The sequence below is a fragment of the Gasterosteus aculeatus genome, chromosome 10 (assembly GCF_964276395.1).
Source record: "Gasterosteus aculeatus chromosome 10, fGasAcu3.hap1.1, whole genome shotgun sequence".
Lineage (NCBI taxonomy): Eukaryota > Metazoa > Chordata > Actinopteri > Perciformes > Gasterosteidae > Gasterosteus > Gasterosteus aculeatus.
Window position 1 is genome coordinate 14865681 of NC_135697.1, and position 22903 is coordinate 14888583.

A 22903-nucleotide genomic window follows, 5' to 3' on the forward strand; every position below is an offset into this window, starting at 1 on the left:
TATTTATGTGAACAACAAAATCAGTAACTAATTCAATCCAACAACTGACAACAATTGTCTGTGTGTCCATAAAGTGCACTTACATTACCTTTATTCTGAAGACTACCGCTTGGACTTCCGGTTTGAGCCCGTGTGACGCCGCGCCGCTTGACGCGCGTCGGGCGCAATGGTTCGTATCGGCGTGTGCGTCTCGCTGTCAGAAGAGCGCGCGTGGAGGCCGAGCTGTGTCCAGTCACCCGGCGGACAGTTGGAGGACAAAGTTTACAGAGAAACCCAAATATCCAACTCTGACATCTCCGTCAGCGTGCGCGAAGGACCGGCGCGCGCGCGTGCGTGTGTGGACACATGCACCATGTAGCCCGGACTCAGGACAACCTCTCTATGGTGCGTACGATCACTACACTATGATACGACACCCGCAGGTGCGGATGTGCGCCTTCGTCTCCGCGACCGTCACCTCCGTGAATGTTGTGTTTCAGCCGCTCCCGCTGCACTGATCCGAGCGCCCCCCCCCTCCACCCCCTCCCATCCCACCACACCCGACCCGACCCCACCCGGTGACCCGCTGCCGGAGCGATGGGTGGGAGTCTGGGCTGCCACCGCTCCATCCCCCGGGACCCCACGGACTTCAGCTGCGGCAAGCGCAAATTCAGCGCCGCCTGCAACTTCGGCCACATCCTGGTGAACCAGGAGCGCCTGAACATCAACACCGCCACGGAGGAGGAGCTCATGACTCTGCCGGGAGTCAACCGCGCCGTTGCGCAGAACATTGTGGAGTACCGGTGCTGTATCGACGGGTTCAGGAAGGTGGAGGACCTGGCTCTGGTGAGCGGGATCGGGGCCACCAAGCTGGAGGCGATCAAGCTGGAGATCTGCGTGTCCAGCAGGACCAGTTCGTCGCAGCATTCGCCGTCGTCGCTGCGCAAAGATCCGGACCACCAGTCCTGCTCCGGGATGAACATCAACACCGCCACCCCGGCGCAGCTCATGAGCATCCGAGGCATCACGGAGAAGATCGCCAAGAACATCGTGGCCTACCGGGCGGAGCACGGCGCGTTCAGAAGCATCGAGGACCTGGTGAGGGTCAACCACATCAACAGCTCCCTGCTGGACAAAATCCGCTTCCAGGTGTTCGTGGAGCGCTCCAGGGCGCCGTCCACGAACACCAACGCGGGGCTGACCTGCGCCACCAAGTCCCACCCGAGCCCGACCTCGTGCAGCCTCAGAAGCGACGACCTGGACCTTCCGCCCGGAGGACCGACCCAGATCAGCTCCGTGCGGCCCGACGCGGAGCCCCCCTGCGGCCTGCGGGACGGGAAGCCCGTGGTGCGTCTGGCCACCTGGAGCCTGCAGGGCTGCTCTTGCGACAAGGCCAACAACCCGGGGGTCAAAGAGGTGGTGTGCATGACCCTGCTGGAGAACGAGTGAGTGAAAACACCCACGCGCTCATACCCGCGCGCACTCGTGACACCTGAAGCGTAAACACGCGATCGATAATCAAAGTCCCAGATTTCAAAAGTGAGGTACAGATTCTTCTTCTTTAGGTCCTTAAATTCCACCGAAACAAGTTGGGCTTGCAAATGATCCCCTGTGTTCCTTTGGTATACAAATGAATTTTTTTTGTTGATTTGACTAAGTACAACATTAACCCAAAGGTCCCGGATCATTACTGTCCCAACAAAATTAACCTTGCCCCATATTTAAAACTCATCTTATGAAAACATAAAAAAGTGAAAGTGCAAATATCGATTAAAATATGCATGATATCAACAACAAAGAACACCACGATCTGTTATGGGCGACCGTGTTCTTTTTGCCCAAAGTGCAACATAATGCAGATCGCTATATCTGTGCAAATGCAGGTTAATCTGCCCTGATAAACCAGAGATTAGTTCAGCCTGGTTCCACGTGTCAACATCCTGACAGACAGCTGCTCGCTTCTATCAGGCTCAGGGCCGAGATTGCCTGACACGTTCCTCCAGTTATTGTTTGTTCTTAATTCCACACTTCTCAAGGGAGGGCGCGACCTTCTCGAGGCACCATCTACCAAAACCGTGAAGCTTTTTACCGCAAAAACGGTGCCGCGTGCAACTTCCTAATCAGACGCTTTGTCGATTTGCTTCCCGAGCGCATGGCCTCAGGTTTGAAACTTGTCTGCTCCATCTCTTGGCATTGACCCCCCGAACATCACGTATGTGCCAATGTCGAGTGAGTTCTCTGATTTCACTTATTGTCTGCGCGCGGTTAGATTGTTAATGCTAAACAAACCTAGTTGAATCAAACAAGAAGTTACACCGCAGAGAGGAGGCTTTGTGGAAGGAGTCCAGAGGCTCCTCTGGACAGCTGGAGACTGAAGACAATAAAATATTACACCGTGTCAGATGACTGCAATCTATGTTTATTAGGCCATCCACAAACTCCACCCCACCCAGAGCAAACTGGCTGAAGCCTTGTGTGACTAATCCGTTTGTCCAAGGCGCGTGCGCCTGTTTTTTTTAATTTTATTTATTATTATTTTATTTCATTTTAAGAACAGTCTGGTTACCTTTCGCGCCACCTTAGATCCACCTCCATCTTCCTCCGCTCCGAACCCACCCATCCTTTTGTAAATCTCCACCACTTCCGCCTCCATCACGCCTGTGACTTCCTGTGTTCCCGCGCCGCGGGTTGCAGCCTTGACGGTGGTATTGTAGGGATCATTGTTTGGGAGCAGCAGGAGCAGCAGCAGGAGGAGGAGGAGGAGGAGGAGGAGGAGGCCGGAGGGGAGATTCGGTGTGTTTGCGCAGTGCTCGTATTCGCCGTGTGAGCAATCACAAGATCCAGGCCGAGTTTACACACTTCCTGGCTTTCCTCCAGGCGCGAGCTACTGGAGTTCATTGAACTCCAGTGAACTGAAGGTTCTGTGCGGTCGAATCGGCTCCCGGGATCAGCTCTTTCTGCGTGGGAGGACTTTCATAAAATACCAAAAAGCTTCCTCAGCCCGTGGTTCTTCTCCCGCGTCACAGGAAAAAAAAAAAAAACGTGACTGCCTCGGTTTTAAAACATTCACGTGGTGTCTAATGCGTCTCCCGAGCTGCATGAAGCAAGACTTTTATGCAACAAACGACAGGCAGCGTCTTTCCCAATCGTAGAGCGCGGCTGCAAGAGAGATTTCCTCCAGTGTGGCGTCGCACACAACCGACCAGGACGTATTAAAAAACATTACATTGAGTCACAGGCCGGCGGTGAGGAAGTGATCTTTCCAGAGAACACTGGTCTCTCTGATATTAGATCTTCCATCTCTTTTTATTTATTGCTAGTTATTGAGGGCGAGCGAGGAAGCGGTGTGCAGTTTACTGACACGGCTTCTCTTATTCTAAAAGGAATGGATCCTCATTTTCCTTTTTCAAGAGTCGGATGAGAGAATGCACTCAGTCAGGACGTGGTTAGCTTAGCATGCAGACCAGAAGCCAGCTAGCGTTCCGCCCCGTCGCTGAGATCAGGCGTCATCTTGTTCGTCGTACGGGAACAGAAATGTAAAAAAGGTCTCCGCGTTTTTGCAAGTAAAGGCAAAGAATTGTAAGCGAGTGAATCAATAACGTGAGCTCAAATAACAGGAATCCTTGTGACCAGGAGCGCCGTTGAGCCTCTTTCAGGGGGGCAGGTGACTGCTGCCGTGTTTGCGCTGCACCCACTAAGCCAATATTAATATTACCAGTTGCTGGTGATACTCTGTGAGCGACAGGCCTATAGATGTCAGCTGCTGTTGCCGCCTCTTTTCTCAATCCGATTATTCTAATCGGATCTGCTTCCGACCCGTTTAGCTCATCAATTCTCCACTAAAAAACTGCTTCATGCTCAGATGGAATCTGAATGGCTGCTTTTGCACTCCGGCATTTCATTGTCTAAGTCCGTCACGTGATGGGAGTCTTCTGTTGTTTTGTCGGGTAAATCTCCTTCCCAGTGCAGACACTTGAAAAGCCCTTATTTATTTTTGTATTATTATCCTGATGGTTTTCCTCCCTCCGTTGGAGGCGGGGTTAAAGGACACAACAGGCCGACGGGTGCCGATGACCACTGCAAGGTCGGGATCATTTTATCTGATTCTTGGAAGACGCCCATTCTTCCATTCTTTGTATTGCTATTTGCTAGTTTGGCGCCTTCAAGCAAATGATCTTTTGCTCAACTAGTGTGGAGCAAAGTGTTCTACCCAAAGGGCATTCCAGCGCAGCCCAGCGCAGCTGTCAACAGGACGTACCCAACATCTGTGGACTTGGTTTATGAGATATGCAAACAGAGTTTGGCGGCGCGCAGTCTTTTAATCCCTTTGCAGGCTGACAGAACTATCAGAGACACACATGTCGGCGCACTTTCAGAGATGTTGGTGGACGGGCGCTTGGATTTCACTGAGACAACCGCGTTTACTAAAGGAATCCAGGGGGATTGAGGCCGAGCGTGGGTGCTCGGGCCATGAGGATGGGGGGTAGGGGGGGGCTGTGCTCAGCTGACGCAGGGTGTTGGGTGCCCATGTGGAAATTTCCATTGGCGCAGCATTTTATTGTGGTTGGACAGTGAGTTCGTCCAGCCAGGAGTCGCACGGGCCGGCACAGTGCTCCCAACCCAAATTATTTTCCTTTAAAAAAAAAAAAAGCTGACACTTTAATTGTGTCCCGCTGCAGCAAATCAAACGGACATGGTCACTAGAAGGAGAAATCAGACTCCACTCGGTGGGATTGAAACAAAAGATGTGTTGCCTTGTAGCCAAGGGATTAATACAGGCATCGCTAATCTGAATACTGTGTCGGAATAGTGCACCATCAAGGAACGGTGTTGTGTGATTTCTGGTTTTTTTTGTCCCTCTTCGTATCGACGCTTGTGCAGGTTCTTTTTTTGAAGAGCGCTCCACGTTTCTACCGGAGCCCAGAAAGGACAAACCAGACCAAACGCCGGCTGCAGCACGCTGCTGCGTTGGCCTTTCCTCGATGCCAGCGCTACAACAACGGAACATTCCGCCTAAAACCAATGTTCAGAGTATCCGACACTGAAAAGTGGCTTGAAAAAGTTTTTCTGTAGCTTCCTGGTTTTAAATTCCAAGCATGGGTTTCATGGTCTGTATGCTGCACCATGTTTGTTGCTACCACAGTTAGCTGTTTGTGGTTTGCCATCAATGCGCCTGTTTGTGCACTTGTGTGTGTGCAAGTTAATTCCGTTGGTCTCTTTAAATGGTTGTCAAACTGCAGCCCGGATCCCTCTCCTCATTCAGGGCTAAAAAAAAATCCCCCGGGGCGTCACTTATGTTCAAGGTCATCGCCGCCGCTCGTCACCTCCTGTGCAACCTCGCTTCTGTCCTCAGATTCGCCTTTTAACCGACAAATACCGAAGCGCACGCACACACACACGCTGATTTGTGCACGGTGATTTATTTGTGCCTGCACAGCAGCACTAGATACAGATTCACCTCCTCGCCGACGGGCTGCGTTGTCACGGCGACGCCGATGGATTAAGCACGCGGTGCTGTTTGCATCGGGACTATCTCCTGTAGACACAGCACAGTTTATCGGCCTCCAAAGGCCTGTGAGTGCAATCGAAGCGCTCGCCCATCTCACACAGAGCGTCTTTTATAGCGTCTTCCCTCGTGTCCCCCCGGACATGGTCGTGCTGCTGGTGACTTCCTGCCCGGTGGAAACGGGAGCAGCCGGGGGGGTAAAGGAGGGTTTCTGTGAGCGATCGACAGCTTCGCCAGTGGAGAGGTGTAAGGCGTGTTGTGTCTGCGACGACGGGCCTCTTTGTTCTCAAAACATGGTCTGTGGACTCGCTGAGAGGCGAGAGGAGGTTCTGTTCTGTTCTGTTCGGGCGCCGAAAGAAGGAAGGAATATTGATACCGGTCGGTCATTTGCATTTCACGGCTTATTTGCCACGGTTACAGCTCGGCACCGCGGCCGGGGGAGAAAATAACCGTGAAAAGCTGTCCAGGTTTCCTGCCTGGACACAAGTTGTCAAGTTCTTACGGGAAAGTGTGTGCTTGTGAGCGTGCATGTGTTTGTTTGTGATTTAAAAAACACTGCTATAAAATGATTAGCTCCCTGAGGCCTAATCCTTTCTTGATTTAAATAAAATGTTGTTGCCTCAGGTGCATCTGTAATGTCAAAAACTGAATTACCGGGTTGCTCCTATGACGACTAATGTCGTTATGTTGGACTATTCCGTTTCACTTGACAACAGCATCAAATCCACTAAACCGTACGCCAACATATCCGTGTAACCACGTACAGTATATTTATGTCTCACTGTAATAGTAGTAGACTGAGTTTCACTCATCTAGATCCACTTTCACCTCTATGCCCCTTTATCCTTCGCCTACTGGACCAGCTGAGGACTGCTGAATATGCATCAGCAGCTGCTCCAGTTGATTCTAATTCCAGTAACCGTGAACGAGGGAGTGAATGTGTTAAGTGTTTGAAATGCACCTGATGATACTCGGTGTCTCTCCTCACACTCAAACCTAAACTTACTCGGTAAGTAGCGTTCAAGGAAACCGTCGCAATCGATGTCGCGACTCACATGCAGGGATTTGCGTTAAGTGAAACCACAGAATGTTGCACTCACGAAATGGCCTCCACTTTCTGTAAAAGCTGCAACCCCAAGGTGGAATGGTCTTCTGTGGGAGGGAGGCCACTCCGACCGTCCCTCCTGCGGGACCTGAATGCGGCTTCGGTCTAGATGAGTGCAGGAAGCGCTCTCCTCTGGGCCGGCGCCGACCTTCGCGGGCTAAAGTGAGGGTTTCTGTGTTCTCCCCGGCGAGTGCTTTACGCTACGACGGTGTCGCTGGCTGGTGGAGTGAATGTGAGTCAGCCTGGAGGGGGAACGCAGCTCCTGTGATGCCCAGCAGGAGCAGCAGCAGCGGCGGCGGCCAGCGCTTCAATAATAGAAAAGGCTGTTATGCAATGTGATTTTCTGTGTGGATTAGCAGCTCAGAGGTGAACGAGGGCAAAGCGCCGCGTATGGCGCTGCAGGCTGAGCCGTGCGAGTGCGTGCATTAGAATAACGCCTCGCGCAGAAGTTTCTCCTCTCACTCTGACATAATAGACGACTCAAACTGAGCCCTGGAAGGTTGCGTATGTCAACTAGAAGGATTTGGGGAACTAATTCTTTTTTTCTTTTTTATGTGCAGATGGCCGTTTGTAAGCGCCGTTAATCCAAATGAAATACCGTGGAGTGCTTTCTTCACTTGCGTCGCAAATTGCATCGCAGAACCGTTCCTCTTCAGGCAGGAGGAGAAGCACTGGTGCCGTAAGACGCGCTGTGTTTACTGTGCCGACTGTCAGCCTGTAAAATACATTTTAAAAGTATACAGATAAATGTTTATTGGGCTGTAAAGGCCTCCGCCTCCTACGCAGGGCAGTAACGGGTCGCCCAATAGAAGTCATGGCACAAATCCTTACACAGTTATTCAGAAAAGGCATTGAATTTTCCCCCGAGGAAATGTGCCTTGATCACAATGAGGATCCAGTTCTGCTCTGTCAACAATATCAGAGTTTCACAGTATGCGCGATAATAGAATACGTGGCCCGGCGTTGTGAAACATTACTGTATCTGTTTCACGCGTCCTCACTGTGTTATTTATTATTGCTCTGAGCGATGCAGGTGAAATGGTACTATGATGTAATGTGTAGATGTAATTTTGGGGCCAAACTAACCCTTTATTGGGTGTTTTTTTTTTCTTTCCTCGCTTCCAATTCCTCAAAGACCCAATTTAACGCATTCATACTCGTAAACTCAGTTCTGATTCTGATTAAATGTGCATTCCACCTCTTCCCCCAAAAAATAATATACTCCATTATATGATTGGAACATTGGGCGCGTATGAAATACATGAAAGTTGTATTATTTTTCTCTTTGCAGGCAAAGTTCCCTCCGGCTGAAGGTCTCTCACGTCGCCGCCCGTGAAACAGTTTGTGCTTTGTGGCGGCGTGTGAACATGTAAATAAAAAACACCTCTCTTTCTGCTTCCAGCATCAAGCTCCTGGCCGTGCAGGACCTGCTGGAGCGGGAGGCTCTCGATAAGGTAACGTGGCGCCGGGGGTCACGCCGGCTGAATGGGGGCGGAGGTGTTGTAGCCCGCTGTGATGTGCGGCGTCGTAAACGAGATGACTCACCGCTCGGCGAAATGTCCTCAGAAAGCTCTCGCTCAATGTTTCCCATTTATTTAATGTGTTGCTGTTATGCAAATGCCAGCCCCCCCTCTCTCTCCCTCTCTCTGTCTGTGTCTCTCTATCTGCAGTGAAGATTTCTTCCATTTCTGGGCTCACATTTGGGTTTGAACTGGGCCTCTTTCTCGGGGGGGGGGTCGCTGTGGATTGGAGGACGTCCTCTTCGGCCGCAACCGGGGACACGTTGCATTGAGATAGTTTGTCTCGATAGGTCCGATTACGTGAGACCACCCGGACGAAGGCCCGATGCTCATCATCGCTTTCCCCTTGAGCACTTCTCTCGAATGAACCGGGGGCAAACCGAGTCGCACCACGCCGCCTCTCTCTCTCTCTCTCTCTCGCTCTCTCTCTGAGCTGAGACGAAGGCCGTCTGCGTCGATGCGAAGACGTCAGTGCGTCCGCCGACTATTCTACCAGTTGGGCAGACGGCTGCGGGGCGGTACGACGCGTTCCTTTTTCCGGCCCACACGCACTCGATCGCACGTGTGCAATGTCCCTTTCTGTATTGGCTACCAGATGGATCCTTGGCAGAGAAACCGGAGCTCTGTGGAAAGAGAAGTAGGTCAGCAACAGAGTATTTTGGACGGGGAGAGCGAGGCGGTGGGAGGACGAGTTACCTCCGGACGAGTGGCGGCACAGTGCAGAGTTTTCACTCCCGCCGGCCTCCCACGCTGATTTTCCGCCCGTTTTCTCATCTACTCTGCCGTGTCTAATTCATCAGCATCACCCTCTCTTCTCGTGTTCTGTACGCGCTCTTCCTGCCGAGTGGTCGAGGGACTTTGTCCATTCAGAACTGGATCTTTCACTCGGCTCTGTGCAGTGCAACCTCCCAAATAACCGTTCAATCTGTGTTTATCGTTCATAGCTCAGATTATATATATATATATATATATATATATATATATATATATATATATATATATATATATATATATATATATATGCATAATCATATTTGTGTATAAATACATATTTTTGGAATAGTGAGGAGAACGTTATTTTGAGATTTTAAATGCATGCACAATTGCATTGTGATTTAGCATGTTTAAGAAGGAGCCAAGGGAAATAATTTATAGCAACTTGGTATTTTTTTTTTGCCACCAGGAGTGACGAGACGGTGGAGTTTAGTTCAACCAAACGCCTGAAGAAGTGATTTCTAGCCCACCGACGTGTTGCGAGTTACCAACAGACAGCGAGCAGACTGGAACATTCCTGCTTTAGCAAGTGGGCCCATAATTCACTTCATAAACATCGTGACGTATTAGAAGAAAACCTCTCCATAGAGACGATAAGCTCCAGTTCACAAGGTTTTTCTGCGGGAATAAATCAAGCGGGGAGTTGAGAGGTATTTCCTCGTAGATTCCACACTCAAAGCGTGACGCATGGCATCGTGAAATCGGATGGTGGAGGATTCGTGTGGTAAATGTCAAATTAGCGAGAGCGTTTTCCCCCCCGCGTGAGCGTTTCACTGTAGCTCTGCTGGACGTGTTAGCGGGACACGCGTGGTAATTAGTCATAAAGTGAAGGCCGCTTTTAGACTGTTGTCCTCTGTCGCTAAGGAACCTTCTCCGTCTGTGGTTTGGGTTTCAAAACCCGGGCATAATCACACTGCAAAATCCCCTTCCTGGTTACCGAGAGAAAGCTTTTGTGCAAACACAAACAACTACGAGGCCCAACGGGGACAAAAGGCCGAGCTTTTCTCCTTGTAAGTACTTCAGAAACAGCCGACCCCGTCCTCTGGCAGTCCCCGCCGGGTTCAGGGAGTTCTCTTCATTTCGCTCCTGCAGATCTTGATTTGTTCATCCTGCTTTAATGAGGCTGCTGCTGCTGTCGTTGTTGTCGATGTTTGCTCATGTTCCAGGCAGAGCGATCATGAGCGGTTTTCCCTTTGGGGCAAATGAAAGAAGCAGAATCAGGATATTTGATCAGCCTTTTAAAAAATAAATTTAAATCCGCCACAGAAGCTTCAGGGATCTGAAAACCGAAACGTATGAAAGTAAAGACGTGCAGAGCAGGAGGAATAGAGACACTTCATCTCGAGTTCTGCCGGCGGCTCCTGGAGGCCGCCGCGTTCATTGCAGCCACACTTCTAAATAATGGATGAGATCTAAAAGGTGATTATGCTATTCTTAGATGTCTTCCTGTCGCGCGGTTGAACCTCATCCCAGGGTGATGAATTGAAGCGGCAGAATTGTTGTTCTGCAAATATAACCTAACCTTCAAATGCCTGCCGGTAATGTGACCGGTGCCCCCCCCCGTCTTGTTTGGTTAGACCCCACATCTTTCAAACTCCGCACCAATTTGGTTTCGCCGGCTTTAAGCCCTGAAATAAAACAGTGCCGACGACAGGTTTATTTCCTGGGTTCTGGCGCTCCGCTCTATTGATAAACAGCCTCTCTAGTAATCAGATAATGAAATCCTTGGCAGTGAGAAACGAGCCAGTGTTTGTTGTCGGGGTGTTTTTTTTTTTTTCTTTCCCTTCGCTAGTACCTACACGGCGGGGTCCAGGTTCCACAGGACTCCCCAGCGCTGCCAGGTGATTCCTCCGGGCCCCGCCGGGCCCCCTCTGGGCTCCTGGCCAGACCCCCGACTGCACGCCGCGCCCGCACTTTGTGCCCCACAAGCTGGCTTATGATGGTGTTCTGGCAAAGTTCCCTTCAGAGGTTCGATGGCCTGAGTGTATATCCTGTTGGGGGGGGTTCTGACCTCCCCGACGGTCTGAAATCGTTTATTTATTTTATCACGGTGGGACGGGCTGATAAAGCTGTGGGAGCGCTGAGCTGAGCTGATAGACTTTGACACAGATGAGTGTTAATTAGTGTTATCTGGCTCTTGTGGAAGCGTTCTGGGTTTTCGTCCTCGTGGTACCTGCGTAGTTTTATGTTTCACAGTGTGTCACGAGAGGAAGATGCAGCCCAGGCGAGGAGACATGAAGTACATTTAAAAGCGGGAGAGAAAATGTTGAATTGAGCAAATCGAGCACAAAAAAACGCACGTGTGAGGAAGGTAACTGTGTAATATAGAGTGCATCTATAATGTCAACGTGGAACGAAAAGGGGACTAACTGAAGGAGCCACATCGGCCCAAATTCAGTTCATACTGTCACTTGACTTTTAACATTTATGCATTTAAAAAAAAAAACACTTAATGTTGTCTGGTTGTCCTGTTTTCTGAGACGTCTTTTAAACAAATGTAAAAAGTCAACTGCAACACGGTGCTGAACCGGTGATTAGTCATTATGTGAGACTTCTGCTCGGACGCCAGTACTGATTATTATTAAATGTGTGTGTGTGTGTGGGTGCTCGCTCTCCGCGGGGTTCCTCCCGACTCCCCCCGCTGTCCCGACCGGGGAGCTCTCGGGTTAAATTTAGAGCCGTTGGCGGGAAACCCGAGCCTCCAAGAGCACGTGTGCAGCTCCCTCCGTTCTCCTCTCCTTATTCTTATTTACTTATTTACATTATTCTTATTTACTTATTCCACGCCGGCACAAAGAACGGAGCTCGGCGATGTCGGCCAGAGGCTTCCTCTTCCTCGCCGCGTTTCCTCTGTGAGGCGAGGCTACTACAGTTCACTAAACCCCACATTGCTTCTTCCTGTGCCTGGAACCTCGCTGACGAGCTAATCCGCCCTCGGCTGTTGGAATACAGTACGACGCCGCGTGTGACCTCCTCTCATGATTAGAAACCAATCAGTCCTGTGGCCGTTTCCCTTGCAGAGAAGTTAACCGCTGTGGCCCTTTATGTATTTAAGCTATTTCTTCCCTATAGCGCACACTGATTCTCACCATCACTAACTCAATGGGTCCTCGGGTGATGCCGATGTTTTATAACGTACAGTTCTGGACTTGTTTCCCACTCGCTCAGACAGTCAAACTTTTATTACAAAGGATTCAATCAGCGGGTTCTCAGTCAGCGGAAATAAAACTACAATCGACGTTTACGTCACACGTCTAAATCGTGGAGTGCAACCAACCAAACAAACGTCTGATGTCCCCATGTCCTCTCTCTGTATTCTGTTGCAGTTCTGCGTGGAGTTGAACCAAGGAACGTTGGCCAGCGTGCGCAAGTGGAAGAGGCCGCGTGGGCTGTGGAAAAGTGTTGTGTCGGAAAAACCAACCGGCCGCTCCGGAAAGGTACTTGAGCGACACGTTTGTTTAAGGGGCCGGATTTAGATTTACGACGACAGAAAAAGATTCCGAAATATTTGAAGCGGCACGCCGTCCCGTGAGATACGAGCGCTTATTGGTTTGTTCCAACATTTATTAACAGTTTTCCAAAAACCCTTATCCAATCTAAATTTGTGTTATTCTTTTTTTTTAATCATAAATAAATGTATTTTTGTATGAAATGCACAGTCTAAGTTGTGGTTGAGTAGGAGACGACATTCGTGGCCTTGTCCTTCATTCCATTGTCCTTAATGCTGTAATGGTGGAAATGGTTACACGGCTACATACTTTCCTAAAGAAGACACGTGGTCCTTAAGAGCAATGTTTCCGACTCCATTTCCCATGATCCTCCATGATTTTTCCAGGGCGTGAGCTACTCCGGCTTTCTGTGGGACACTTTGTCCGGCGTCGACCTGAAGGATGCTGCGGTCCTGGAGTCGCCCGTCGCCAACGGCAACGGAAACCACACCTACCCTCGCCTCTACCTGGCTCACTTCTCTGTACGTAACGCTCCATTTCCCGAAAACGGATTTGTGTGGAGGCTCCGAGCGAAAATCCAATGGCTGACTTCTCCCCCCCCCGTCAGGTGGGCTCATACGAGCTGAGCGCCGCCAACGTCCACATGCAGGCCGCAGCCGCGTCGGGAGAGTCCAACGGCAAGAGCCACAACGCAGACGAAGCCAGGTGTCCGCCCCTCCCCCCCAGCATCCAGGAGACTCTTAAAGGTCCGTGCGCCTCGTGGGCTAAAGTCACTTATTCTGCACGTGCGGTAGTTTGTAGTGACGGATCACGCGACAGATCGAACCGCATTGGCCTGTAAATGATGATTATGTCCTCCTGTCCTCCATCTTTCTCCACGCGTCCCCCTCTGCAGCCGAGAAGGAGCTGCTGGTGCTGGGAGACTTTGGCTGTCCCGCTCAGAGCTCGGAGCTGGACATTCTGAGGAAGGAGAAGCTCTGCGCCCTGGTTCCATCCTCCCAGTTCACCAACATCAGCACCCGCTCACCACAGGGCACCCGCTGCCTGGACAACATCTGGGTGAGCCGCTCCCTCAAGAAGATCTATTCTGGTAGGTGATGCCGGTGGGAGTAGATGATTGAGTGGGCGCGTTGGGACAGCGGTAGATTTTGATTGGGTGAGCTTTTTCTAACGTAAATAAAGCCGCGTGTCATTCGATACGGGTGGAGTTCAACTCCGGAGTCAAAATAAATATATTTATCTCATTCAAAGTCATTTAAAAGTCAAGTTTAATCATCCGCTCCGAGTCAAAGTCGAGTCTCAACCTATTTGACTCTAGTAGAAGTTGACTCTATACAAAGAGACCAAGGCCTCGGTGCACCATCATCATCATCATCATCATTTGATGGGCCGCTAGTTGCTTGATTTTATGACTTGTGTCTGACTCGACCCGACTGTGCTGAAATTTACATGTAGCAGCGAAGCAAACCCGCTTTCCTTTTTTTATTGATCTATTTACATAAGAACATTTACATGTTTGGCTCGTCCCTCCGTACTTGAGTACGCACACTTCCTCCCCGTGAACGGAAGGTTGACGAGGACGTGGCGATCAAAGGTCACCGCGGCCGCACAACGCGAAAGATTTCATGTGGTGATTAGGAAACTTTTACGCAAATTTCTGTTGACTTTGTAATGCCTGTAAATATAAACCCAGTCTAGTCGCGGCTGACCGTGTGCATCCTTCGCCTTAGTGGCGTGCGGCCCCTTGAGTCGCGTGACCTCCATCTCTCGCTGTGTCTCTCCCTCCATCAGGCCACTGCGCGGTGGTGCGGGAGGGCCTGACCAACCCCTGGATCCCGGACAACTGGTCGTGGGGCGGCGTGGCGTCGGACCACTGCCCCGTGGTGGCCGAGTTCTACGCAGACGTGTCCCCGAAGGAGATGAGAGGGCCCGGCGTGGCAGTGGTGGACAGAGGAGACGTCATGCCCAAACACGAGCGGTGACAAAGACTTTAAACCCCGCCCCCCCTCCCTCCCTCCCCCGCCGCCCGGATCCGGCTACGCCTCTCAGAGTTTCCTGATGAATGTGAAGAAGTGCCACGATTGCCTTTTTTGGTTTTAGATTTATCAATGTATGATAGTCGCTGGTGATGGAGCCATAAAATGTTCTGACAAAAAAAAAGATATATATATATACATATATATAATGTACTTTAAAAAGAAATGTGCCAAACATTTTCTATATGTATATAAAATAAAGAGAGATTGATAGATGTCCCGGCGGTGTCTGTCATTGGTCTCATGCTGCTGTGCCGCTTGTCTCAGAGGGTGAAAACGTCCCGGCTCGTGGAGGCCGAGCTCGACTAAATGATGCAAGTGTCTCTCCTCATCGAAAACGGTCTTAATTAACTGTGGCCTCCTGCAGGTCGGGTTTTTTTTAAATAGGGTGGGGGGGGGATTGCAGCCGACTGCACATATTGGTGCAGCTTCGTTGGATTTGGCAAGTTGAACTTCCTCAGCTGCTGCAGGAAGTACGGAGCAAACCACTTCTTGAATGAGGATGTCCTCTGTGTCCGTCTGCCAGTCAGGAGGACGAGTTTGTCCACCGATGGACAGATCGCCAGAGACTCCGCTTCCTCTCTGACTATAAAATACTGAAACACAATATATTGATTCATTCGGATCATCTGTCCTTTAATATTGGAAATTCAGAAATGTACGTATAGTTCTAAATATAGTGCCAGCATTTCTCATTATTTAATATAATTGTTTATTATTATTATTATTATTTAACACGTTTAGTGCCTTACTTTCAGCCGAAAGTGAGGCTCCATCAAACATTTCAAATGAACATGGTGGATTATATGACTTGATTTCTCTGCATCTCTCTGCTGTTGAGTTTGTTCCGCAGTGAGCTGCTGTCCTCTAGTGGAGATTTAGCTCTATTTCACAATAACCACGTCCAATGTCGCTTCACATGAGGTCATGATGGCGTGTTTAATGTATTTATTGCTAAAATAACAGAAAATGGAGTGTTCATGTGTCAACCACACAGTTTGGGTTACAAACATGAATATTATTATTATTATTACTATTAACAACCATGAAACACAGATGCAAACAACAAACATATTTCAACATTCTTTTTTTTTTCTTCGATTCCTTGCAAATAAAGTGGATTAGCGCAACGCTGAAAAACATGCATCCCGCACACGGGATCCTGTAAGGAGAGCGAATTCTCTTTTAGGCGTGCACGTGTACGGAGGCGGGAGTGTGTCTGCTGTGTACTTTGGACTGACCCCTGCTGTGCGGCGTGTCTCCGGTTGTCTCCGGTTCCCCGGTGGAACCAGACGCCGGTAAATGGTTAACACGCCATGTGGACGTCGCTCGGAGAGGCCGCAGCGTGTGTTGGGACAGATTTAGTCACTGCGGTAACTTTCCTCACTGATCTCTGACACTGAGAAGTTGGGAAACGGGATGTTTTATGAAACCAATCCAACGTCATGACTGCTGATGAATAGAAACCCAACATTCAGTGTTCTGCGTTATGAACGTGAAGGATGCTCATACAAAAATAAACAAAGAAAGACTTTGGACACATTTTCAGGTAGTCAACTTTATTTGAAGATTTAAAATCACACAAAAAAAGACACTGAAGTAGATAACATAGGAATGTTGTGTAATTAAAGTTGTACTATTTAAAGAGCAGAGTCAACACATCAAGTACTCATCAAGTGTATCGGTAAAACCACGAGGCTTTTGTTTTGTTTCGTAAAACATGAATATATTCCAAATGACACCAAACATGGAACGCACAAAAGAAGTGGACGTGGCCTCCGGGTCTGGAAAGTGAAGCCAATGCAGAAGTGCCTCAAACTTTCATTCTTTCTTATGTCCAACAGAGCGACTGCTTTCGGATGTCACATCCGTTTGGATTGCATAGAAGTCTATGAGAAAATGACGTCCCAGCTGATTGATTCCAACATTTCAAACATTATTTTATGATCTCCAGCCCTGTTTCAAAGTCTTCTTCACTACAGCATGACGTTCATTTAGTAAATAACTAATAATAATAATAACTATTGATTGATGTGGGGTGATTGATGACCCTGACGCCCTCTCGTCCAAATGTGCTCACTTCGAGCTCCAAAAGAAGATGGCGACGGGCAAAATTCCCAAATGTTCCGGGCACATCCCGGTGACTACACCCACTTCCTTTACACTGTCCAAGACACCGACACAGTAACTGCGAAGGTCACGAAGTGCAAAGAGTCAAACAGGGCTTCAGGTCACTGCACTTCACAGGAATTTACCTCCAAACAGACTTTTCACAGGACATTTTATTCTCGGCGAATGTAGCAGAATGCCGACAGCTCGGCTGTGAGCGGCAGGGCTGATGAAGCACTCGCACGTTATCTGTCCATTTCTCTCTAGAAACGCAGAGCTGCTGTGAATCTTCCTGCCTTCACCTCCTTTCTTTCCGGCAACAACCTTCTGTTTTTTAATGCCTATCATCCGTACTACAAAAATAGAACCCTAAGTGGTTGCTAGAGGATAAAAAAAAGTGCAAGAATGTGTTCGTCTGGACTAAAGAGACGGATATAAAACACAAGGTAAGTACACTTAGATCACAGGTGCATCACAGAAGGACAAAGAATCCTTAAATTAGAACTAGATCAATGTGTTTTAGATGCTTAAGCTAATATATTCATGCACATGTCCACAAATTGGCATTCGAGAAGTTTCCAGTCAGTCAGAATTATTTAATTGTAGATGCTTCTGTGGCATCATTCTGACTGACAGAGCCCGACGGTTAAATCAGTGTATAGAGATCCACACGTGAGATGTAGACAGACGTATGTGCACATATTTATATGTAAAGAGAGTAATATAATATTAGAAATATTAGCAAACTATTACGTCATTAAGTTAGGTCATAATGTTAGAACAAGCTTTTGGGGAAATATTAATAAAAACTATCAAAGAATGTGATGGAAAAAAAAAAAAAAATACTCTTTAAAAATCATTATTTGTATTGATCAGCAAAAGTGTTGTATTGGCACCGGCACAAAAAAAAAGTCATCACAACGCTGGAACGATTCGCTAACACGCTGACGCGTCAGTGGAGAAACAACGATAACACTGATGATCTACCAATCAGAGCCAACGTCCACTAACGGATCCGTCAAACACGCACTGTCTGCTGCCGCGGGCAGGATGACGCTGTGGAGGCATGCGGGCCGTGCTGGTCTCCTTCAGGGGTTGGGATGGAGGATGGGGGGGGACGAGCTGGCTCAGATTACGGCCTTGAGCTCCTCGTCGGTCAGCTGGTTGACCGCCATGATTTTCTCCAGCTGCTCCGCGTAGCTCGCCTGGTCCTGCATGAAGTGTGGGATGCGGACGTGTTCCATCTGGGCGAGTGCTTTCAGGCGGTCCACGTCTTCGAATGACACCTACAGCCGCCGGAGAGAGAAGCGAAGACAAGCTGTGAGAAACCAGACGTCACCAACAGGACAATGGAGGAAGGAGAACAGCTTTTGATGGATAACTGAACTACTGTCATCATCGTATGTCGGAGCTGAGGAAGCTGTGTAGATATTAAGAAGGGGAGGGGTGCCAGCGTCCGGTTTCAGCAAACATTACGCTACATGTGAAAGGTGTCAGAGGGGGACATATGAGTTCAGGCATTGACTCGTTAAAGGGGAGGAACTAGAGGCAGGTTGCAGTAGCCGCCAGCTTCCCTTCGGTGGTGAACGACATCTCATAAAATCGTTTGCATCCGCAGACAATCATTCGAGGGAGCGGCCGCTTAGGTCATCAGTAAATGTTCTAATGCGGCCGGAAGGAGATGGTTGAGCTACCTCACCTTCCCCAGAGCCAACAGCAGCGGGAAGTCGATCTTGTCTCTGTACCTGAGGATCTTCAGGATACCGTCCAGGTAGACCTGGTCTTTACTGAAGCAGCCTGTGAGAGGTAAGAAAAGGAGGCGTGAGTTTTCAAATGCCAATTCCAGACATATCAACTGGATCGTCTCCACGTTTAGTGTGCGAGCGTAGCGACCTGGCTGCGCGGTGTCGGCCTGGCCCCGCTTGGCTCGGACGCAGTAGTCCCAGCGCGTGTTGGGGTCCTGGACGAAGCGTCCCAGACTGCGGAAGAGCTGAGAGAAGGACATGCGGCTGGCCTGATAGACGGTGTAGTAGAGCAGGGCGGCGCGCCACAGCGTGGGGTCTTTCCTGAACAGGACGCTGTGGATGCTGGCCAGGCCCTCCTCCGTGGGGTTCGCAGGCTTCAGGTTGTGCTTCTTCCTGCCCACGCTGCTGCTCCACGGCTGGTGGCAGTTGTTGATGCCACGGAAATAATGTGTGCCTGGCGGACGGTCACGAGGACTGTTACCAAGGTTGCTTTTTGACAGCGTAAGTCCCGTACGGGAGCTGCCGTACTCACCGATCTCGTGCCGCAGCATGCCTTCCAGCCAGTGCTCTCTGGCTGTGGAGATGTTGATGGTCAGTGTGGGTCTGCTGTTCACCACCGTCATGGAGGCTCTGGACAGGAGGTCGTCGGTCACCTGGGCTACGATCTTCCAACACGGAGAAATACACATTCACTTTTCTTTTTGTATTTTCATTTGATACACAATGAGAAAAGGTGTGTGACTGACTTATCCGGGATGGTTTTTATTGTTCCTCATTCAACTGGACAACTATTCAACTATTCTGCATGGGCGCACACATTCAGACGCGTGTAGTCGGCCTGTGTGTGTCGCTGCATTTGGGTCGAGTCCGCAAAGTATTATTCCCACTGTCTTCAAGACTTCACACAGGCATACACGGTGTGTGTGTATGTGTGATGTAATGCGTCCGGTGGAACATTAATAACTCGATGATGTAACGTGTGTTTCTTCAGGGTTACATAATCACGGCGCCGCGCAGGCAAACTTCAGGGAGACTTCTCTTTGCGAGGACTTACTTTTCCTTTTCCCTCGGCCTGCTCTTCTGCAATAACGACGTACGAGTTCGCTGCACGACACGTACTGCAGTGGAGCCTCGGCCTCCCGCCCGCTTACCTCCCCCACGCAGCCTTCCTTCTCCATGTACTTCTTGATGTCGTGCCACACGCGACTCTTGGTGAGGAGGTCGCCCCCGGTCGCCTGCTCAAACTTCTCATAGCTGCCGTACCGCTGCAGGGCCAGCTCCATGATGCGCACTGCCTACGAGAGAGGAGACAGCCCTGATGTCCCAAATGTTCTGACACCTTCTGTTGTTGATTCTTTGGATTACTCTTGGGCAGTAATAACTGTTACATTCTTTAACTAAGTATATATTTATATATTCAAATATAGAAGTTGCAACTTATTGGGAAACTCATCTCTGTGGTACGTCAAGGTTCTATGCTTGGTCCCGGTCCAATCTATTTTTCTATTTACATGCCGCTGTTAGGTCACTTTGACAAAAATACATCTAATTTCACGCTTCGCTTATAACACTGAAGTGTACCGTCGCCTAAAGCCTGAGGCCTAGACAACGACGCACCAGCCAAGACTGCGGCTGTTTTTTTGTTCTTCCCAGAAACAAACAAACAATCTTGAAATGGATCCCAATCCGCTTTCTTCTTTCCCTGAGTCAACAGCCTGAGATCTGCCCCTGACGCTAAACAGCCTTGGCAGCAAGGCTCGACTCGCTGATCTCGAACCAGCCGGCTCTGCAGCAACCTCATCCGGCAGGGACTTTGTTGTAGCTGTGATTAATGACGTGTCACTGCCTCTGGGGCCAAAATGAGTGCGTTTCTGCACTTACTGACCATAGGTTCCATTCATTTGAAGGGAGCACCTCTGATACTTTCAGGACAACACAGAGACTTAATGGGGAACTTGTGTTTGACATCCAAAGTAACCCAGGGGTGAAACTTAACTACACGTTTGATGAAAGCTAAATATTGCTGTTTTGGTCTCCACCCATCCCTCGCAAAAATAGCCGTCCCTTTAGCTGCTGGATGAGGAACTGCAGAGTCGACAATTCAGAGACAACCCTTTCATTTTGCACAGGGCCGTTTGATCCTTTGTTCAAATACAGGAGGACATGTCGTCCGTGTCCTCACACAGATAAAAAAGATGCAGTCCCATTGAAACACACCAGGCTTTCAATTAAAGGTTATTTGTTGCTACGCCACCAAACTGATTTTTCTCAACACAGGCGCACCCTCACCTGTGTCAGGAAGCGGTCCGAGGCGCTGTTGTGGCGTCCCAGGACAAGCGGAGGGACTGGGTTGCTGTACTCAAACTGTGGATTGTAGGTGAAGTCGGACTTGAAAAACGTGGCCTTCTCCTTCTGAACATTAGACGGCTTGATGGCTGCGAGGAGGCACAGCTTTCTGACGTTCTCCACTTCCCGAGGTGTTGCTGCTTTCTGCAACGCGGGCGGTTTAGTTCGGGGGGAGCCGGGGGGGCACGTTTTTCTCAGCTGTGGACCTGCGCGAGGGGTTAGGCCCACGGCGCTGCCCACTACGCCGATGTTCCTCGCTGGTTTCGAGGGATGGGAGTTGCCTGGGAGAACGCGATTGGTCTGCGCGGGTCTACCGACACTTTCGGGCGGACGCAACTTTTTAGGAGCCACGACCGGGCGGTTCCTTCTGCTAGATGCGGCGCCGCATTTCACTGACGTTCTTGGCCTCTTGCACAAGGACTGCTTTTGGTTCTTCTTCTCATCGTTCTGCAGCAGGACGTTGTAGTTGCTGGAGCCGGTGCTGCAAAGGTCTTTGAGGACACCGGATGAAATCTTCTCCAGGTACACTTGGCTTGGACTCACTGCGTTTTCAGCAGAGTTTAAGATGTACTTTTTGGACATTTCTACCTCTGGCCAGTGGAGTCTTTCTGAAAGAAGTAAGATAAGAAACCAGTAAGGAGAGAGTGAATCTGTTGGCTGCTTAGATCACCTTCACATACAGATCTTTTATAGATAGCTTAATAGAGTAATCCTCTTATTAAGGCAGGATACAATTAGATGTATTCCAATGCCAAGCTAAAATAAAGATTTGTTAATATACAGTTTGTGTGCACCACAACTTGTTATCAGTGCTGGGAACTTAATCCCGAAATTAGCAACTATCTTCTCCCTTTTTTTTTAATCAATCATAATCTGATGCAGATGACCAGTCTCGTCCTTCTCTGCCATCACAGAGGAAATGTTCTCATCGTGTCTTGAGAGACTGACAGTAAAGCACAAGAGTCAGAGGGAGAGGCTTCGCAGTTTCCAGGATGATGACCTGGAACATCGTCACAGTGGGAGCTGGCACGCTGTTCGGACAGGAGCACCGAAGCGGAATCTATGCAACCACAGGCAGCACGGACCGATGACCTCAACAACAAGGATAAGTTTGAGCATCGTTCCCAATAAAATACTATTATCTAACACGTCAGCTGCGTATTTCAGCATTCGGCTTTCACCTGATGTGAGAGGCTGCTCTCAGATCACAGGAATAAGTAACAAGATGAGATGTATGAGAGCAAACACGGTCATGAACCTGAACGTGGTTGGACTGCACAACAAAATGAATCAATGCTCAAGTGTCACGTCCATCATCATCATCATCGATGATGCGCTATTGTCCGTTTAAAGCAGACGATTAGCACTAATCAGCATGAGTCAGCACGGAGTCTTTACAACACAAATGTGTGAAATACAAAATATGTTATAAAATACGTTATATATGCTCAATGTTCCTATTGATAATAGCTCAATTATGCGTTGTGAGCTCTGATTTCACCCTTCATCCCTTAATTAACTTTGATTAGATGATGCTGCATACATACCATTAAGTTGTAACTGACTATAATCGTCAATATCAATGTATTTTTTCAGTTATCAATGTCCCGGATTTATTCAAATAATTGAGCTCCTAGCTACACAAAAATGAAAATAAGACAAACACAAGAATGCTACGTTACCTGTCACCTTGATTGACTCCAGCATCCTCCTTTAAGGCTCCTTTCAACCTAAAAAAAAAAAAAAAACACGGTGTCGACGGATAGAATACAAACGTTCTTACCAAAGTTAACCTGACGTTAGCTAACGTTAAATAAGCCGGCTAATGTTGGCCGATTAAAAGCCCGAAATCAAATTACCTGTGACGACTCACGTTGCGTGTCACGACACACACACTTTTGTGTATAAGTGTATAAACAGCCGCGCTGACATGAAGGACACCGCGTACACCGAGTCTCACACAAGCGGACAGGACCGGAGCCGTTCGTGTGGTGCGGTCCCTGCATTGACTGATCTGTTGCCATGGTGTCGAGGATGACCACCTCTCTACGTCATACACGTAGATACTCATGGGAAATGAAGTCCCATTGAGGAAAAGTTAGCATTAAGGCCGTTTTGTCCTGTTGGGGGTTTGTAAAATGATTCATATAAACGATTTAGTTCATCCTTTATGGACGACTCATAATTCAAATATGTGGGGTAAATAAAACAATAGGAAAATATACAATCCACAAAATAGCTATAAAAAGATGTGTTGTTGTTACATTAATTAGGGTTAGTAAATTACTCATAGTTCACTCTGACATTCAATGTGGTGACTTTTTTAATAGTTCC

At 48.9% G+C, this 22903-nt stretch overlaps 2 protein-coding genes and 1 long non-coding RNA gene across 6 annotated transcripts; 2 read left to right on the plus strand and 1 right to left on the minus strand.

Moving 5' to 3' along the window:
* Positions 1-88: 88 nt before the first annotated feature.
* On the plus strand, positions 89-14588 carry eepd1 (endonuclease/exonuclease/phosphatase family domain containing 1). Of its 2 annotated transcripts, XM_040188396.2 has the most exons (8): positions 149-384; positions 480-1424; positions 7993-8044; positions 12211-12321; positions 12720-12854; positions 12941-13079; positions 13229-13423; positions 14125-14588. In XM_040188396.2, exons 2-8 carry the CDS (start codon positions 577-579, stop codon positions 14313-14315), a joined length of 1671 nt encoding a protein of 556 aa, XP_040044330.1. In that variant the 5' UTR covers positions 149-384; positions 480-576; the 3' UTR covers positions 14316-14588. The 2 variants fall into 2 exon arrangements, with proteins under 2 accessions (XP_040044329.1, XP_040044330.1); XM_040188395.2 differs by having other exon boundaries at positions 89-1424.
* Positions 14589-15911: 1323 nt separating this feature from the next.
* On the minus strand, positions 15912-22672 carry matcap2 (microtubule associated tyrosine carboxypeptidase 2). Of its 3 annotated transcripts, none has more exons than XM_078080924.1 (8): positions 22429-22672; positions 22259-22299; positions 20513-21177; positions 19375-19518; positions 18756-18888; positions 18372-18677; positions 18178-18275; positions 15912-17764 (listed from the first exon to the last, which is right to left on the minus strand). In XM_078080924.1, exons 1-8 carry the CDS (start codon positions 22638-22640, stop codon positions 17606-17608), a joined length of 1758 nt encoding a protein of 585 aa, XP_077937050.1. In that variant the 5' UTR covers positions 22641-22672; the 3' UTR covers positions 15912-17605. The 3 variants fall into 3 exon arrangements, with proteins under 3 accessions (XP_077937050.1, XP_077937051.1, XP_077937052.1); XM_078080925.1 differs by having other exon boundaries at positions 22252-22299; positions 22429-22621; XM_078080926.1 differs by lacking the exon at positions 22429-22672 and having other exon boundaries at positions 22252-22398.
* Positions 20952-22330, plus strand: LOC144383465 (uncharacterized). Its single transcript, XR_013450875.1, has 2 exons — positions 20952-21091; positions 21484-22330. It is a non-coding gene; the product is annotated as an uncharacterized LOC144383465 (long non-coding RNA).
* Positions 22673-22903: the final 231 nt, after the last annotated feature.